The 21011-nt window shown below is 38.7% G+C and overlaps 1 protein-coding gene across 9 annotated transcripts in view; it reads right to left on the reverse strand.

Annotated features, from left to right (window-relative positions):
• The window catches only part of prdm16 (PR/SET domain 16), a 168463-nt gene that overhangs the window by 67126 nt on the left and 80326 nt on the right, over positions 1-21011 (reverse strand). For 8 of the 9 annotated variants that reach the window (XM_023956491.1, XM_023956499.1, XM_023956492.1 and 5 more), the window contains exon 3: positions 7061-7111. In XM_023956491.1, coding sequence (XP_023812259.1) covers positions 7061-7111 — 51 coding nt within the window. The remainder of the gene's footprint in view (positions 1-7060; positions 7112-21011) is intronic. The other variant, XM_023956490.1, reaches the window with a different exon arrangement.

The following is a 21011-nucleotide window of genomic DNA, read 5'->3' on the forward strand; positions in this document are numbered from 1 at the left end:
ATTCAAGTGAACCCTGGTCCGGGACCAGGAACTGCTCTCTGACCCATCTTTGGAGGTGGTCTTGGTTCGTTTCCAATCGGACTGAGATTCAGTTCACTTTGAGATTCATCAGACTGCATACAATCTGTCCTCTGAGAAAACAACTGGACCAAAACGTCCACCATAGCCGGGTGGCCAACTGTTTATTTGTTCGAAGGTATAGTTTAACACCGTGTGACGTTGACACAGATGTTTAAAATTAGTCAGCAAAATATAAAGTTTGAATGAACTAAAATTGCGGGAGTTCCACAATTTCTGCCTCTAGTTGGTTTGTCCTGCCCTCATAATTCCAGACCAATGAGTGAAGAGATTTTTTATTCACACGTTTTGTTTACTAGATTTGGTTCGAATCAGGAAAGGTACAAAGTATTAAAATGCTTTCAGTTGCTACTATGGGCAGAGAAGCGTAAATCTGTTTGCAATGACATAGAATTATTTTGAAAAGGTTAAACTATGGGACAACAAAACTGCTTACCCCCCCCCCCCCCTCTCTGGTTGCAACATGGTATTTATGTAGTTCATCTTCACCATCCTTGATCAGCTGGCTCTCAGTGTTGCATGTCTGCCTTACATGTGTGTGGGTGCACACTTAAATGTTGGGTTTAAACCTTGAACACCTGTAATACCCCACCGAACTAAAAAAATTGAAAATAGGAAAAAAGAGGCTGTAATGTTATTTTAATGAATATTTTAGGTTTTAAAAATCTTCTGTCAGATGATTTCTAAAGACTGCTCCATTCTCCTCACATGCAATACAATAAAAAAAACAAAAGTTTAAGTTAAATGCAATTAATCTCTCTGAGCAATCCTTATTTTTTTGTCAAACTGTTTATAGAAATATATAAAAAAATAATTTAGGTATTGATTGTGATGACTTAAGAATGCAGTTTGAAATAAAAAAAAAGTATCATCTCTTGATGACGATGACGATATTTATACTTAGTTACCAGAGAAAAATAAAAATAAATATATAAATAAAATTGTCAGTGAATGGTTGTTTATAACTGTGAGTAAACTCATATGACAGCCCCCATAACTGTCAAACTGTCGCCCTCTTTCTTTTGTTGGGTGACCCCTGTGAAAGTGGTGGGAATGGGCTCTGGACAGAGATTATGAAGAGACAAAGGCCGCAAGAGGGAATGAGAGAAGACAGAAGGAGTGAAGGGCAAAAGGGAAGAAAGAGAAGGATAGAAAGAGGGATGGGGTCACTGAGCCAGCTGATGTGAAAGTGGCTCTGATCACCTCGTGCTTCTCCTCCGCCCCCTTGCTCTGTCCCTCTCTATCTGTTCCGCTCTTTCTTTCCTTCGTTCCCACTTGAATTCCTCTCCCAGCGCTTCACTCCGATGTGACGCTGGTTTTTGATCCGCGATAACAACAGAGATGCGTCAGTCAAGGCCCACACACACACTCTGGGTACAAATGCACACACGAGTTTAAAGTGCCTCTGCAAGTTAAAAGTGGCACTCAAGAGAGGACATTTTACACACACACACACACACGAACACGAATGAACACAGTTCCACACAGGGTCGGCCTTTGAGTGAACGCTCTTCCCAAGACATAATGACAGCATTCTGCAGCTACCAGAGTTGGGACAGTTCCCACAGACAAGACAGACAGAAAAAGAGAAAGACCATTTCTTTCTGTCTTCACCTCTCCTCCTACTCCCCACCTCTTCTCCAACAACCCGGACTTTGTTCGGAGCATGTGACCTAAAGCAAATCTCCACTTTCAGCTACTAAAGTCTTGGTGTATACATCTTTTATTATACTACACTTAAAGGGAATATTTTATATATAAAAAAAGATACAGTTCAAATTTTACATTTTTAAGATTAGAAGTCATTCTGAGAACTCTGAAACGTCTCAAAATGCACCTGGGCCACAACCAATATTGAACAGATCCTCCGCTGAAGCTCAAACCGTGTCTGAGTCAATAGTATGAGGAAAAAGTAGATTCAAATGAGAGGAGAACCCCATTTTGGGTGTTTTTCAAAGAAATCAAAAGAATTTCATACAAGTTGAAAGACAGTCTTGAATGCTAGATTAGCTAAATAAGTTTAGGGCATTTATAAAAAGTGAAGTTCATCCATCATCTTAGTGATCTCATCTTCATGTCCTGTCAATAATTTGCTTAAAAAAGATCCTTTAAGAATACAACGTAATTTACTGTCAACTCGATCTCTGGACGTCTGTCTGCTACGTCACTCAAACCATTCATGATCTTCAGCTGCTGTGGAATGTGGAACCAAGGTGTTTACTCTTAAAATTTCACTTTCCCATCTCATTTTCTCCACTCATCAACCTTGACACAGTGCAGCATTTTGTAGGAGATTTTTGACGGGGAGGGGTGGGGTGTATGACAGTGGTGGAGTTGGGTAAGGGGGTGGGGCAGTGTGGGGGGTATCTGGGAGCAGGTTATAGAGCCAAATGAAAACATGTCAGTCAGGGCCCATTAAAATGTAACCCTGCCCAGCAGAAGAAAGAGACCCATACCATCATTAAGTCATCTCGAGGCTGAGCAAAAACCGCAAAATATTATTCCTACACCCCTCCAGACACACACAGGCAATGCACATACTAATGCTCACACACTTCTTCCTTCGTTTAATGACAAAGAATGCATATGATTGGCCTGCAGTGTGTTTGCTCAAGTCCTTTGAGTGACAAGGAGTTTTAAACTGATTCCAGGCAGACAAAAATGTCAAAATCCTCTTGGGTCAGAGATCATCCGTTTGTTTGAACCCCAAAGTTTTCTATGAGTAACACCTCTTCGCACACAAATTTCCAAACAGAAAAGAAACACCAAACTATTTTCAGAAAGAAAAAGCTGGATCTGAAATTGTTAAAAGTCATTATTTTATATGGTAATAACAAACAATTGTTAGTGTGGCATTTCTGTTTCTGTGATTCAAATAAAAACAACAATCATCTTGTATGATTTAGCTTCAGACCTCTGTGTGACACGCTCAGAGCCACCTTTGAACCTGGAGGGGTATTTGTTACGTTCAAACTCATAAAAAAATGATTTTCCCCAGTGGCACACTGGGGTGGCACTGATTATAATATCCAGATAATCATTTCAAACAAATGATTATAATTATCAATCAATCATGAGCTTATTTAAACTGGGGGATGGGGGGAGTGTGGCGCTGTTAGTAGAGAGTAAACTGTGGCCTGGAGCACTGGATCACTTCTGTGACCCTTGAGGCTCCATTTGCCCGCATAATAGCCCTCATACATCCAGGGTCATTTAGCTTGTGTACTCAGAGAGTCAGTTCCATAGCTTAAAATGAGGAGTGTGTGTGTGTGTGGGGGGGTTGTTAAGATACATGGTGTCAGCAAAATGCACTGTCCTTCATTTACCAAAATGTCACTGAGCCCCGTTTGGCTCTCAATTCTTTCAAAATGGCACAGAGGAAAATCCACTTATAGGTTGGACCTCCTATCAACCCCTCGTGTCCTCATTACACCTAATGCCACATTTGTAGCACATTTATTGTGAAATGCATCTTGATATAGATGATTGTGGCAAGTTCTTGAAGTAGACTCAGCAAATTAAATCTATGAAAAAGTAACATATGTTTAACTTTAGTGGATCAAATCAAAGAGGAGGAGCCCCATGGATGGAAGAAAGAGACTTGATCGTCTTAACGCCTCTGTATCGTTTCACAGTAAATCCTTGATGAAAAGCAGCATGAATTGATTCAATCTCAGTGGTATTGAGAGGTGAATGAATGGGGCTCGGACAGAGAAACTAAGAAAAACGAGGGAGAAGCAGAGATAAAAAAAAATAGGGAGACAGATACTACCCTTCGGGGGAGAGATGATCATCTTGGGAAAAAAGCAATCAGTGTTCATTGATTTTCTCAGTTGGTTGAATGGAGGGTGTCTATCTGGAAGTCATTATCTGCCATTTGATCTGCTGGAGTGTTTACACACGTCGGCACGGACAGCAGCACTCCTCTGAAGATGAGGATTAGCACACACAGAAAGACAAGCACACATACACAGAGTAGAGACTGTCTTCTTTTGACCTGCTTCATATCTTACTAACAGTTTTAAAGAAGAATATACATAAGCAGGGCCTAGACAGCTAAACAGACAGATAACCTCGTTTTGTATAGCCAGACTCGACCAAATCAAACAATCCCTGATCCTATCGCTAATAGCCTCTGATAACAATCTGCAGCTACAACAACACCATCCCGTCTGCTGAGAATACAGAAGGATAAAATAAGTAAGAGAAGATGGAAGAAGCAAGCAGAGAGAGGATTCAGGTTACAGGTCTTGTTGCTCTCTGTCTGTGTGCGGTGTGAAGATTTTACTTGGCATGTGGGGAAGCCAATAAGACAACAGCAGATATGCATCTAAGGCCTTAAACTTTGCAGACCAACACAAAACCATATGTGTGCATACACACTTATAGCTGCAAGGTCAGCTCTGGCCAGCTTACTGTAAGAAGGCTAGGGAATTTGCAATAATGCTGCAACTTCTATTGTATCCGCTGCTTTATCCCTGAATGATTCCTAGTTACGCTTCTGTCAGACTGACATGGCAATGCCCTTTTGACATATTCATTATTATGTCAGTAATAGGTAGAAGTCTCCAAAGAGAAACTTTTCTGCATGCAGAAATAAACACAGTCGTTTCTAGTTACTCCACACAGAAGTGTACCTTTCCTTGTGCTCATAGTCGGTAGCCTTTCTTTTTTTGTGCATGTTTGACAGAGAAGTGCAGTCAAAACCACCAATTTTTTTTTAAAGATGAAGCTCAAAATTACATTTTTCAGTATTTATTTTTTTAAATTGTATTGAATCAGAAGCGGACGCAAAAATACTGTTGGAAAAAGCTTGTAAGTGTGCAGCTACAATCAGCAGGGTATCTCCCTGCTCTGCTCTATTCTGATGTACCCCTATTAGACGACTATAGATCTTCGTTTTCCTCATCTGAGCTGGCATCTGGTTCAAAATTATAGTGCCCGCCATTTTTGTTGCACCGGTAATGCTAGGAAGGGGGTGTGAAGGGCTGTAGGCCAGCGGGAAAGAGTGTAAACAGATGGGTGAAATAAAGCGGGGGCGGGCTTGCTACGTTCCAACAGTCCTATCAGCAAGTCAGAGTCGATTTCTAATGAACTACTGGTGCTCTGCAGAAACTCTGTTCTAGAAATCCACTAAGTTTTTTTAAATGTTTTTATTCTGGCTAAAAACAGCATAATCATAATTGAAAGACCACTGGGAATGCTTTGAAAAAAGATCAAAAGATGAAAAAATGAAAAAAACAAAACTGTTTTGAGATAAAAACACAACACTCAACACAAGTGTTAAGCTAATGTAACACCTACAAACACAACTCTGTTTCTCACTTAGCGAAATAAGTTAGAACTTTTAACCCCAAGTTAACACAAAGAAACCTTTAAGTAAAGGGTTTGTTTATACACAAACTACATCCTAATTAACATTCTGCCTTAATCAACCTTAGCAGCTATAATGACAAGGAGTTAGGGAGGGAAGCTTATGAGTTTATATGCTCTGTCTTGTGTTTGACTTTATGCTTATGAATGAGTCATGTCATAAGAAATAGCTCATATATAATTTCATTCATATTCATAACAGGCATGTGGTCTGCCAGTGCCGACCAAAGCCCCACCGCAGCTCGCACTCTGCATAATGAGGTTGTAGCCTGTGTGTTTTCACGTGTGTGTGTGAATGTTTAGATTTTACGTTACAGAGAGCAGCCGAAGAATATGCCTGCCCTCCGTCATCCATGTGTAGAGTACAACTTCATGGTGCTGCTCTATGTTTGCAAGAAAACGAAACATCTTTGTTAGTATGCAGACGTGTGTGTGTTTGTGCAGGTTGCAGAATATGTGTGTTTCAAGTTGAAGGTGGTTAGGTAGTTTATAAAACCAAGTAGGTTTTTCCACATTGTACGAACATGTGGGGAACTACGAACAACCCAAACCACCTGCGGTCAGCACTTAAATAAGCTCATTGACTAATGTAAAATTTTAGTTCAGCCAGACAGTCAGCAATTTACTCTGGCTTCTAAGGAAAACCTGCAATAACATGCCCCTTGACCTGACATGAAAAGGGGCAAATGTTGTTTTTCCAAAGCCAGATTGGTCGTAACTGTTCAATCTAGCAAGCAAAAGAAATTTTTAGTAAATTTACACATAACTGTAGCTTATGCTCTAAAATCTGACCCGCCTCTTCCCTCTTGCTCTCTTTTCTCGAATTTAATGGTTCACACCTCTTTTTAGTATGCTTCCAATTAAATGATTTGCTGTAATCTGTGGACGATTGTGACCTCAGTTCATGATTATGAAAACAAATAGCACAGAAGTGTCTATTTCTTTTGCTAAAATTTTATGCAACAGAATGCTTTAACATTCTCAGAACTTACTTCAACCTCACTGTCATTGATTTAGACCAGCGCTGTGCTTGCCTTGCTTCAGATATTCCCAAAAAGAGTGTGCCTTTTGCAGCAACCATTGTTCTTTCATGGGCCATTAGATGGACGTGAACTCCGTTGCCCCTTTTGTCTTGACCCAGTGACACTGGCCGTAAAAACAAACTGCCCAGCCTCTTCAATAAATTTATCACCTCATAAAGTGGTCAGTAACTGGTCAATGAGACGTGTCGGACACAGCGTGTGTGAGAGTGAAGAGTGGGGTTCCTAACGTATGGATCAATGTTATTTTGACCCTTAGTGATAAGGCTTATTAGTTACTGAAACACTCAGCTGAACTGAGTAGGAAAAGTCATTCATTCATTAAAACTTAGTGAAACTTTATTTTGCTGCCAGTGTAAAAATGTTTCAAAACTACTAGAAAGATTTGCTTGGATAAAAAAAACTACAGTATGTCAAAATTATTAATACCAACACTTCAAGGTAGTTTTTAGGTTTAAAAACAAAATGTGTTTTGGGGAAAAAAATTGCTTGCATTAAAAGAAGCTTTGAAAACATAGAAGTACAAATAATAAACCACACAGACAGTGGTGAAGATGTGAATGGCTTACTTTTTTGATGCAGTTGTCAGTGGAGTCATCCTCATGGTCATTCATCATCTGCTAGGAAAAAAACAAAAACAAAAAACAAAATAAGTAATTACAAGTGCATTTTGAAATGTATTTAAACACCAAATGCCTCCTAGAAATCAAAAATGATGACTGTAAAATAAGAAGCATGCAAACATTTCATTTTCATTTAAACAAAAATGTTTTTATTGATGCATCAAAAGTACATGTTCATTTCAGCACCACAAAAGGCTCTCTGCTGTGACAACCACAGCTTCATCACAGGACTATGGGGTGTTCACAGCTCATCACACACAAACCCTCTGGCCCACAAATACGACCAGAGGGATGTCATAATGGCCCTAGAGGTCACAAAAACAGAACCAAAAGCAAACATAACACTCCACACATTCAGATGAATGAATGCTCTGCATTTGAAGTTAATTCTACACTTCAGCATTGCAGGAAATTTCACTGAGAATGTGTTCGTCTGTGTCAGCAAGTGAGTGCGTAATTTAGCCTTCAAGCTGTATTTTCTGGGGGCAGATGGATGGTAGAATGCTCCCACTGTCCTCCAAAGGAAATGAAGGAAGTGGGGGTATGACGAAGAGATGAGGCTGCGCTTCTGCAGTGGGAAGGTATTTTACACAGAATGGCAACCACAAGTCTAACTTTATCTGCTCGTCTCTTTCTGTCAGTCTCTGAGGCTCATTCAGGATCAAAGAAGAAGGCTCTTTTCCGAACATTTTCAGACGGCTTCAGTTTAAGTGAAATTATGCTTGTAAAAATTCCGCAGACACACAACCTCTCTGAGGCTTGCTTTTGCATTGCCTTATCCCTCTGGTTTTACAGTAGATGTGTTGTTGGGTAACGGGACTGGTGGCCTTTATGTTAAAGCCCACATATTAGGGCTTCCATTTCCTTACCTGTGTGGCCCACTTACTGGGAAAGAGACATTTATCCGTTTTCGAATCTCTCGTATGAACTGTGGAGCCATTCTCTAAATTCTGACATACAATAACTTCTTCTATGTCCTTATGAATTGTGTGACTGGTCTTAAGAGTGTGCAAACTCAGATTTAGCTCTTGATAAGATGTTTTTAAGCATATCCATCCAGCAACCACACTTAAAGTTATTTAAAGTTGTACACACAAGCACTGCCTTTTTTTTAAATTTACTGTGAACCAGATGGCTAACGGATGTACTATACTTATGATTTCCTATACTAAGATGTCAAGGGATGCGTGTCTGAGACTCACCAAATGTTTGTAATTTTACCACAGATCCTCACAATACCGTTACTCACTGTACTTTTTAAGCTTAGCCCACCCCTATGTCCAAGACTGTGACCGTAAATGTGAAAAGTATGTTCTCACACCTGTTTTTAAACTGCACAGTGCATACAAGTTTATTATTTTCAAGCAAAAAAATGAATCGATGTTATAATGGACTTTACAGAGTAGTAAAATGACAGAAATAAAATATTTAATATTGAAATCCAGCTGTCTGGCTGATAATAGATAATTGCTAGTTTAGTTAACCACTTTAACACAAGAGGTTAAGCTTCAGTGTTGACATTCTTTCAACCATCGTAACTCTTTAAATGTTAACACAATTAATTCCAGTGGATTTTGAAGTGGAGAAAAGCTGCCTTGAGCAGATATGCAACACTTTACAGTAGTGAAGTGCTTACACTGTCAAAATAGATCAGCTGATGCTGTTGCGGAGAAAAGCAGCTTTGCGCCGTTATGGCGTTTTTACTCTCTTTGTATGCATGACAATGAGAAATAAAGATCTTTATATCTATTCATCACTTTACGTAAGTAATGTCTTGCATATCGGCGACATGAAAAGCCGTCTTTTGCTGATCGCGTCAATGGTCAAAGAGTGACGGTATGTTCAAGACCTTGTGTTATTTAGACATCTCTGGTGATAAAGCGTTGAAGCAGCATGTGGACTTGTGAAAGGAGTTAATTTGTATTTTATCTTTTAAATTTTTATTTTTAAAATTGCATCATTATTTTTGGTTAATCTACTTTTTATTTTCTTTCGGTTTTCACATTTCGCCAAAGAGCTTGGTCACTCTCCAAAGAAGGAAAAGTAAAAAAGAAAAAAGAAACAACAGAGAAAAAAAAACATTAAAAAACCTGTCAGCTCTTTATGTAATAGGTTCACTTTATGGATTTTAATATGAGTTTACCATTGACTGTACAGTAAAGAGAGCAATTGTAGCAGAGAGGGTTTTGGGGTGGGCTCCCATTTCTTATAATGCATCAAACCAGCTGCAACAGTTTACAAAACCAACAGCTTGGCTGGGTCATCTAAAATGCTACCAGGCGCTCAACAACTGTGGGACAATTTCTGGACTTCCCCCGTTGTTCTGCACAGCTACATGCCAAGTGTAAATATGTGTGTGTATCAAATTGTGCAAGAGTAACCTAAAACCTTAGAAGACATGCTAGCAGACATGAGTGGTTTTACTGATGCCTTAATGTGTTTCAGCTTTAAGTGGGGGGCCGGACTGTGTGGGCACTGTTTTCTCCAAACCTCAGTTTAGCGTTGAAAAATACTGAGCTCATTTACAGGAATATACTTATAAAGCATCAAGCTTTTTTTTTTACTTCAGCATATTTGAAATGTAGGGTCTACAGAAAAGTTCCTAAAAAAGGTATTATATGTTTGAAGTTCAATTGCATAAAGGTTAACACAATTTTCAACTGACAAGGAAATTTGAACTAGACGCAAGTCTAACACAAATGTAGATTGAAATGCCCTTTGACCTCTGATTTTCAGTAAGAAATTACACACAGAAATGATACCAGATGAGTGGAAACGCTGAGTGTTCTCACCTCACAAAGCACCTCAGCAAACAAATAGATAAGCTATTAATTAGGGAAGGAAAATTGGATTTGCCACTGAATGACGGAGCAGTGATTTATTGCACGTGTCACCATCCTCTCAAAGTGACTTTTCCTCAGGGTTGGTGAGACAGATCCAAACACAGACTAGTTTCTGTTGAGTGAGATACATTTTCCACTATACTGTACAGGGAGGTAAAATTGTCCATTTGTTCTATATCTAGCTTTCTAAATGCTGACATGTCAATATGTCTTATGGAAAGGAGAAAATACTGAAGTGAGGGTAATTAGACAGCAGGCAAATGTGTATCTAGGCGCCCAAACCTTTCCTTCTCTGTCCCTCATGAGCTCAAACATAAACAAATCCACATGATGAAAATGCAGCCACCTGCAGAATCCTTCCACCAAGAGTTGTCCAGACCCTCATGTGGAATAACTGTATATTTGTCTATGCAAGACTGTGTGTGTATATGTATCTCATCATGTCTGGGGTGTGTTCCTTCCCCCTGGTTGGAAGGCAAGCAAAAGCCTGCCACTATTAGTGTTTCATAGCACAGCTTTTGTTGTTGGACAGAGTCAGGATTTTTTCAACACCAATTCAGCACCATTCCAACTGACGTACCATGATGAACAAGTGGACAAAAGAAAACAACACGGGGAGAGACTCTGTAAGGACTGGGATGATGTTTTCACAAGATCTGTCAAAGCCTGACACATGACAGAGTACAATCAGTCTGTGTTTATTCCCAGACTCATTTGATATGAAAAAATAACACAAATGCCACAAGAGTGGTCTTTACTTACTTAAATGTGTGGTGGTTTTGCACAAAAAGCTACTCAGTCCTTGAAAGAATGAACCAAACAGCAATATTTTAGTAACACAGTTCACCAATAAGAAAGCTGAACAACCACAGAAGTGGACAAGAACTTCCTAATCATCATCCAGCAGAGTGAGAAGAAGAAGAAGAAGAAGAAGAAGAGGGGGCCAGTTGGAAGTTTGTACCGTAGGAAAATGTTAGCATGCTCTTGCCAAAAACAATTCTGCTTAACTTTGGATAATCTGAGGCAATACAGCAACATGGCCCAATAGATGTCTGCAGATGTCACAAAACCACAAGTTTCCAAAAAGAACCAGCAGCACTCAAACCTCAGAGCTTTTTGAATCAGAGCCCTGACTGACAACCCATTGGCTGCAAGAGCCACACCAAGAAAGCCACAAATTGAAAGTTTTGCTATGCATTTATTGGGAACTTTTGCAGCTTCTTGGAATGTTGACAAAACTTCATTGTGGTGGCAAAGCCCTGAATGGGTGATTGATCTTTTTGACATAAAGATGGGAAAGGAAGCGGCCTTTCACTGTGGGCCGTGTTGAATAATAAACTTAAGAGAAAGTATATTTCTGTCAAAATCTGGAAAAAAAAACTATACATATATATAAAGGCTTTGATTCTCATTACTGAAGTTTATAAAAATAGAAAGTATCCATCAAGTTAAACATGATCTATAGAAATGAATCTGACTCATTTGACTTGAAAATATTGGCGAACAGACTAGAACACTTTCCAGTCACTGAAACACCACCGCTGCCCCCAAAAAAAGGAAGAAAAATAAAAAATGAGCCTCTGTTTTTTTCTTCTTCACAGTCCTGTGCTATTACTGTAAATCCCTGATAACAAAGCTTTTACACTTTCTTGCCAGAGAGCGCCTGAGAAAAGATACAACCAAATCCAGTCTGTTTTTAGCATAAAGTCAGATAGTTCACACCATAAAGTCTAAGATTTTTCAATGGCAGAAAAAAAGTATAATAAAATAAAAAGAATTGAGACCTATAAAAAAATGTCATTAAAAACATATACTCTTTGCCTATTATTGACTTTACCTATCCTAATTGTTCTTGTATACTATATTTTATTGCTGAAGGTGAAAGAAGTTCCACATTGTTTTAACTCTCCAAATGTGATCAACATCATCTTAAAACCACATGACATATTGATCAGCTATTTATGAAAGCACCAAAAAAAAGTGCAAGCTTAAAAAGGGAACCAACTTTTTTTTTCTTTTCTGCAGCAGCTCCAAAACTCTGGAACAATCTTCCACTTCACGTCAGACCAAGAAGGGCAAACTTTTTGACTCCTGGGCCGCATAGGGTTCTAAAATTTATCAGAAAGGCTGGACCGGGGTAGTTGCACGGAGTGCTTTAACCATTCACCTCGTAAGTGAAGGAAATGACATGGAATCTTGATAATAACATGCTTCAAACATTTGGATATATATATATATATATATATATATATATATATATATATATATATATATATATATATATATATATATATATATATATATATATGTATAACTTCTTTAAATTCTTTTTTGAGAATTTAAAGAGGGGTATGAAATTTTAAATATTCTATGTACGTCTTAATAGATTCTCTGTATTGGTTTTGTATTTTTTTGTCTTTCTTTACACATAACTATACAGCACTTTGGGTCTGCACAGACAATATAAGTACTCTACAAATAAAGTTGGTATGTTGTATTTTCTTGAAATCTCATACATGTGTTAAAGCAAACCCAGTTGCCCAACCCTATATCATAATCGGTGAGGGTGCGACCAGTGATGGAACTGAGACAGAGCTTTCTGCGGAAAGGATAGATTTAGAAGGCAAATACTTGTGTGCATCTACAAAGTCACAGCCACTTGTCAAACACAGTTGTTTGATATGTACAGAATAAGCTTTGACCCTGTATGTCCTCTGAATTATGATTTATGAAGAAAATACCATAGTGAAACCTCTTGGCACAGTTTACATTGACCCTGACAGGCTTGTCTCATCATCTCAGTGTCCTTCTGGATCTTGCATAGACAGGAATTTGTTGAGCAAAATATTTCCCCATTTTTAACACTACAAACTTAAATTGACCCCAAGTCACCAAACAAACCAATGGAAAGGAAGATCAGTTTCACGAGAAGAAATTTAGATATTGTGCAATAGGAAACAAAAGAGAGGGAGAGGTGAGCAGAACACTGCAAATATATTAAAATGGTCACTTTTCAAAGGAGCCTCATAAGATCATATATCACATGGCGTCTCTCACCCTTTTAAGGCTGTTGATTCTGAACTTGATATTGACAAAACCATAGGGATAAATTACCTGCTTGGCCACTTCTTTATTGATAGGACATTTGAGCAGATGATCAGTAATAATCATAAGTGAATAAGGTTGTGCCAATACATCATTTTTTTGAAGGTGCTGCTGCAGCGGCATGGTTGAGACCCAATAAATAACCCTACTTTTGGACTAAGAGGATTGCCTACACAGCATATGCAGCTGCTGAAGCATGCCCTTAAGAAATTGATATATCACATCTTGCCTCTTCATTTTAATAAACATTGCAGTTTATTGACATGTGGCAGTGGAAAATAAATAATATAGCTTTATTTGTAATGATATCCCATTCTTCCCATGACACATACTGCCTCTAGCAACAAGGAAGTTATAGGTGGAAAATTTAGGGGCTTGACTTGATAGGAATATGGATCTGATCAAAGGTCATGCCACATTCTAACTATTTTTCATTATTTTTCCATGCAAGATGCTTATGCAGCCAATGCTCGACTGTTTACATTTATGCATTTTGTACATCTGAACTTTCCTGCTCAGATAATCAATATTATATATTTCAAATCTTAATTTCTTAATTTAGGACCACATCATTTTGCTTTATTGTGCTAATGTGAATCTCCGTTTCAAACAATACACTGTCTAAAAGTCCACTCCACTTTTGCTCTATTGAAAAAATATTCTCAGTGGCCTTTTAATTATGATTATGCCGTTTTTGAGCAAATTAAAAAAATCTGTCATTATCTAGGACATAGTTTCTACATAGCAGCAGTAATTCATCAGAAATTCTTTTCTGAATTGTGGGCAGGACTTATGGACTATTTCCCATGATCCTATTGCTTACATTCTCTCCCGCCACAGCACCTCACAACCCCAAGGTAACATTAGTGTTGGAGCTATCCAGTCGTACAGTTTTGAGCCAGATGCCAGCTCAGATGAGGAAAACGAATCTGTCTTAAAGTGGATGCATCTGAATAGAACAGAGAGGAAGCTTGTGGCCCACCAACTGTAGCAGCTGCATCATAGCTACAACCTTTTCCGAACAACTTTTGTTTTGTCCGCCCTTAATTCACTATGATTTGAATAAGTTAATAAACAAACATGCAGTTTTAATCTTCATTTCCTTTATATGTCCTCTGTCATGAGAAAAATGCTACAAGAACATGTTACAACCCCAAAGACATGATTGTCATTGATGTTGATCTTTAAGGACACTGAGAAACAGAGAGGAGAATCTCTCGACAACATAATCGATCTACTCTGGACAGCAATCACTGAGATATTACCATGTGATGGCTGACACTGGAAAATGACTTAAACAATTTTAAATAAAAAATTGGTCAATGTTAACTGTTTTTGCATATTTTAAACAATTTGGTGTCTTCATGTACATGAAGAACAGCTCAGAACATTAAGACGACAGTTAATAGACAGCTGTTATAGACTAAAAGACAGCAGATGAAGAGGACAAAGATGGTTCATTTCGAGGGAAATTTCTTTGAAAAAATTGTGTTATAAAAAAAGTGCATTTTGTATTTCCTCAAACATGTGTACATGTTCTGTGTTTTTTGGCCTGGCATCCCTTGGCAAATCTACACTTTGGTTTTCCTGCATTTTTAGAATCACTAAGAGTCACTCACTCATATTTAGTCACTTACAATATATGGAAAGAGTCTGGGCACTGTACCAAACATTAAAGTGAAAGTCCATAATGACTTGAAGGTTAAATAAATGTGGGCTAGTGGCTGGGACAAGTAAGAGCTTTGAGGGTATATCCTGAAGTCAGACTGTATGCAATATGATTATGAGAACGCCCAAGCCTCGCCAACACAATCACTTGTTTCTTTGACCCAGTTCTTTATATTCAGGATTATGTGAGTCTGCTGAAGTAACTCCCAGCCATCACTGGCCAAAGGCGGGATACACCCTGGATAGGTCACCAGTCTATTAGAAGACTATATATAGCCAAATAACTCCACACTCTCAAACCCTTTGGAGACCAATTTAGAACCACTAACTAATGCGACAAGTATTTTTTGGACTGTGGAAGGAAACTGGAGCACCCGAGGAAAAACAAACTCAAGGGAACCCCAATAGAAAGACCCCTGCAGGATTCTAACCAGGTCCCTGCTACAAGGGTGCATTGCTAATCCCCACAACTGTGTCTAGCTTCAGTGCCTATATGTTAGGATTTCTTCATCAAATATGAACAAAGAAACTAAATGGTATAAATGACAAAATATTCACAACCATGAGAAAACGTGGTACTTAAGATCAAACAATTCCCAGTGGCCCTACATCCTTTGTACACACCAGTATCAGTGTATTCAGGTTCTGTAGGCTGTATTCAGTCTTTTATGGTCTTTTTGTACCATTTGGCCACTGTATTTACAGAGGAACATAGAGCTTAGATGTTGGGTCATTTGCAGAACAGCACTGTAGTGAATAGTGTAACATGTAGAGTATAAGAAAAGAGTATCCACATCCTTGTGCTCAAAATTGTTTTTTGACAAACAGATTGCATGTGCATTACATTGCTTTTAATCGCCCAAAAGACATTTTAACACATTTCTGAACTCAGAACTCTCCATCTTTTTAACAGGGAGACATTTCTTTCATAGAAGTAGATATACTGTGGGAATGTGAGGAGGGTCTGTTCTTTATTTAATTGACTCAGCAGTCTACAATGCCACAAGCACCAATTGCAAGAAACCCTCCTTCCAAAGACAATTCAAATGCAATAACAGCTCATATACGCAATGAAAATACCAAAAATAATAATGGCAGCTTAATTGTCCTGATGGCTTCCATTAGCATGTATATTATTTTAAGTATGATGTAGAGATACAACACAAAAAGCATTTGTGTGTAACAAATGGACTGTGCAAAGTGTGCCGTTTATCCCTGTGATTTCTTTTGGTGGCCCATCAGATTATTTACATGGTGGAAAAATAAAGACTACAGCAGTTAGACCAGCTGCTACTGCCAAAAGATACTGTCTGAAGATACCGTATGAACTACAAATAGTTTACTGTTGGAGCACAAACTTTTGCACAGGTCTCAAACCTGATTGCCAAATAAAAGCAATCAGCCCTAAATCACAATGACTGCTTGTTTCAGATCCTGTTTACCCACCAGCCATGAAGTCTATGCAAATTACAAAATGTTCAATATTAGAGCTATTATTGTTCTTCCTGACTACAGCAAGTGAAAAATCAACAGTACAGCTGACAAATCAGCAGTGGCTGGATGGCCATGTGTAGCACTGGCTCATGGGAAATCAGAGTTAGTTTCCAAGGGGGTGCGATGAGCTTCATCCAGTGTGGGTCCTTAGGCAAGACACTTAGCGCTAACTATAAAGTCACAAGGTGGCCCAGGTCTGGGTCCCCCCTGTGTCGGTTCCCAGCCCAGACAAACTACAGGGTTGTATAAGGTAGGGCCCCTGGCGTAAAAATGTCTGCCAAACCACATAAGTGAAAGCTGATTCACTGTGGCGACCCCTGAAGGGATATGCTGAAAGGCAAAAAAATAGCAGCTAACAAACAGAAAAAAAAAATTATGTATTTCGTGTCACTACGCATGAAACAACAAAACATCAAAAGTGAAACAATCCAAATGAAACAAACTTGAAAATAAAACATTTTTAAATTATTCATTTTTAAAATATACATTAATAGTACTGAACTGAAACAGGAATGGTCCATTTCTTAATTTTTTGCTTCACATCAACTTGGTAAGCTGTGCTCTGTTTTTTCTTCTTTTCTACTATACTTGTATGTGCTTAGGCTTAGGAGATAGCAGCATTTATATTCTCAAGAGCTGTCTCTAAGTCCACAGGATCAACCCATCACCTCCACAATAAATGTCAAGCTCCTATGATTTATATGGCTAATGAAATTGATTATGGCCACTGTGTCATGGAACATTGTAATGGCGTGATTCAATAGTGCTCTGTTTTCCCTTCAATCATTAGTATGTTTTCCTGGGCTGAAAGCAGCAGGATGTGGGGAAAAACTGTTTCCCCACTGTTGCTTAAAAATGAAACTGTAACATCTCTGGAGCCTGTGTGGACTGGCCTTGAGGACTCTTTGAAAAGATATACAATTAAAGTAAGATAATGTAGCAGTCCCACTCCCTTGTACAAAGGCCACTGCCAAATGTCTCTATTACTAGTTGCCATCTCCTGATGAGCTGAGGTGTCGCTGACTTTGATCAGAGATGGGTTACACTTCAAAAGAATGTTGTAATGACGCTGCCAAATCAATCTCGACAGGGGGAAAAAAAAATGCTGCAGATTGTGGACTTTGAGGTGCAAGATACTGCCAAGCATTTTAATATCTGATAAATGGCATTTCAAAGTTCAGTAACTGCTAAAATATAAGTAAACCTGCTGCATCAGTATCATCATAGTTTTGAGCAATCTAATAAAAGTAGAGAAAACTGCTAAATTCACATAATCAAAGCCAAAACCAACATTTATTTGAGAACATGTACAAATCCATTTAGCTGGTCTTCAAGCTCATCCCACATTAGATAATTAGCCGGGCCATATAAACTGAATATACTTTATAACTCATTAATATGAAGCGTCGACTGTCTCTGTCATTAAGATTGATGTTTCCCAGCTTATCAAGTGCTTCTGTTATCAGCAGAAACTTTCAACAAAGAATACCAGGTCCCATTTGCACACTTCCTACTTAAGACTCATCAGACCTAACTGGGTTTTATCACTGACACAATCAGCTGCTAACATCTCTTATCATTATTATTTTTATCTGTGTCAGTGATGACTTTTTTAATTTTTTGATAAGTAGCAACAAAGGCATAATACGAACAGATAAGATGCGCTCTATTGGCCTATGAACCCAAGTTTATAGCTGTCTGTCTGGCCTGTCTGTGAGATGATGACAGATTACTTTATTGGGGGAGCTGCGTGGTCCCAACTTTGAGCAGGGACTTTCCATTAGTCATCTAACTGGAGCAATCAGTAAAGAAAATGTTTGCAAATGCTCCATCAATGGTTTTTTTTTTTATGTCTGCAAGGCCCAGAGTTCCTACGTCATTCTTTTTTAGCAGTTTGATATATTTGAGTAACAACATTTAAAAATGGCAAATAGTGTGTTTGGATTCACTTTGTACATTCTTTCTACTATAAGAAAAAAGTTGGCTTGTAGGTGAAGAGTTTCTCGACAAAAAATGAGGGAGAGCGGTGGTAAGCTTAGTGAGAGGAAACATCCAGTATCTGTCCTTAGGCTGAAGGACAGAGCACAGTGCTCGCTTTATTCAGCATCTCAACCTCATCGTTAAGGAGCGATGACACACTCCTCCAGGCCCATATTAATCTTTAACTGTGTGATTTCTAAAATAACAGCAGTGTTTTCCCAAAGGCAGATGCGGAAAAAAAATGTCTTTCTTAGTCCTACTGAGCCTCTTCATTATTTTAACAGTGTTAACAGAAAACATAAAAAGAAATTGGGATTTTTTTTTAAATGGAAAGACTTTTTCCCAACAAGAGTGCAAAGATTGCCACAAAAGTTGGTGAAAGTCACCAAATTACAAAAGGCCTTCTCCTTGCCCACTAACTTCAACAGTGGCAACTTCAGTAGGTATGTTGCCCTGCACATTTCTGCTGTTAACAGCGTTATCACTGAACGGCCCTGGACAAGATAAAGACTGCTTGCTGATGGAGCTTAAGTGACTGAGCGGCTCTCTGCAGACAAACAGACTCAGTCAGCCTCTGGATACTTACATAGGGGAGATAAGAGCAGAAACATCAACATTTTATTTTAAGAAATGTTTTTTTAAATAGCAGTCTGGGATGGGGAGAGTATGGAACGCATGAGAGTGCCACTAATAATGCTTTTTTTGGGAGATAGCTTTGGAAGATACACAGGATTCCCAGTTTTCTCTTAAGTCAGGGCATTTGACCTTTACCCAGCATGATCGGACTGCCAATTTCTGGCTTTCCCAGCATGCTAAGCAGGTTGGATTCTTATAGAGACATAAGACCCAGTGTGCAGATTAAAACTGACAGCCAAGATCACTACAAACTTTGCTTCTTCAAAATATATATGTCTCATTTTCTTCATCTATTGCAGAAACTTCATGCATATGTATATATATATATTTTTACCAGATATACAAAGTGAAATGAGTGTCTTTTAAGCCTTTTTAGGAGGCTGTTAAACTGTCAGATAGGCTTATCCATTTTAGCTTTCAGTAACTTCCATGTGTGTTTCATTTCTCATCTTTTCACTCCTTCCTCTGTCTCCCTTCTGCTAAGTGCCTCGCAAAGTATCCAGAGGATCAGGCCAAGGCTAATACGTTTCTGTAATGTGTTCGTCTCAGCCAGCCCCCTGAGGAGCGGAGCTGTGCTCCGGCCTGCGCCGCAGACAAAGTGAGTGTTGTGAGGAGGAGCTGGCTGGCTGTCCACTCTGAGAAGAGTCAATCTGGGGCTTCTGGGAAGCAGCTGTCTGTCTCTCTGCTCTTGAGCCTCCTAAAGACTCCACTTTAAAACTCCCAGTTGTCTTCTTTCATTTGTTTAATTCTTTCAAACTTAAATTTATTTGCATTATACCATTTTTGCAATTGTTCACTCTAAAACTCAGGCTGTTTTTTGTGTGTGTGTGGGCGTGTGACCAAAGCCAAATTGCATGCCTGCATAGACAGAGGGTGTTTCTTTTCCCAGTGCTGGCAGCAAGTAGATTGATACATCAGGCGTCCGCATGCTTAACTGATCCATTCTTCTTAGTGGCTCATTTAAAATCAAAATGTTTTTGAGGGGCAGAGAAAATCTATTACGGACAACAACTTCCTTCATAATGAAAGTCTGATTACACAGACTTTAAATAGATTTTATCGTTTTTTTTAAATGAGATGAAGATATGGGTTAGATGAAAATGTTTTCTCTGCTAAACTAAGAGAGTCTGGATTTGAGGCAAGTACATATCCATCTATAATAACGCAAACAAAAATGCTTACAGAACATTAATTATAAAGCCTCCATTTACATAATTTAGATTAAAATATGAAATAAAAAATGTCATGAACACTAATTGACTAATTAATCACAGGACCTTGTTGGTAAATGTTCTTCACTGCTTGATCAGTTCCAGCAAAATGAAAGCATTTGCATAAAGTTCAGACTTGAAGCTTTGGGGCTCACCAGTAAACACTGGAAAGTGAAGTGAAATATTGGGGAACAGTAAATGATGGCATCAATAAAATAACAGTCTTTATACCATGGTCCGGTTGAATACTCGATTCTGATTGGCTGCTGGGTATGCGTTAAAACCTGATAACCGCACGGTGAAAAAAGAAGTTCCGGTCGGCTAGCTTAAATGATTTGTATCACTGCGCCGGCTTCTGTAAAACAACCTTTTGCTTCATCATCGGGGCAAAAACAAGCGGTAAGCGATTAACTTTCCCTCTGAATTGATGCTTTATTCAACCCATCGGGACGATCAGCATATATATATCGCCGAATCTTAACTGCAGCGGTGGTGCTGCGCGACGCGGACTATATGTTACGTGATATATAGTATAACAGCGTTATAGTACGCTGTTTATGAGAAAAGTGATACAAATCGGAAAAAAAAAACAAGAATTAAGGACTAAAACCTGGTTAATATGTATTGCTTTTGTAAGTGACCATGGTATAAGCGGGTTAATGGCCTTCGAAGTGTGCGGTTACTACTTTTTAACGCACTTCGCGGAAGCAACCGTCCTCCGCTTCGCGTCGGACGGTTCAGGCTTCCACGGCGTGCGTTAAAAAGTAGTAACCGCACACTTCGTCGGCCATTAACCCTTACATAATGCACAATAAATACGAATATTGTGCAAAAAGTTAAATGAATTTAAAGTCTCACTCTATAGAAAATCACGTTTTAGTGTTTTTAGCATGTTCTTGTGGCAGTTTTCTCATGATGTTGAGTATTTTTCTATTCAAATCATTGTGAATCAGGAGCAGA

The sequence above is a fragment of the Oryzias latipes genome, chromosome 7, assembly GCF_002234675.1.
Source record: "Oryzias latipes chromosome 7, ASM223467v1".
Classification (NCBI taxonomy): domain Eukaryota; kingdom Metazoa; phylum Chordata; class Actinopteri; order Beloniformes; family Adrianichthyidae; genus Oryzias; species Oryzias latipes.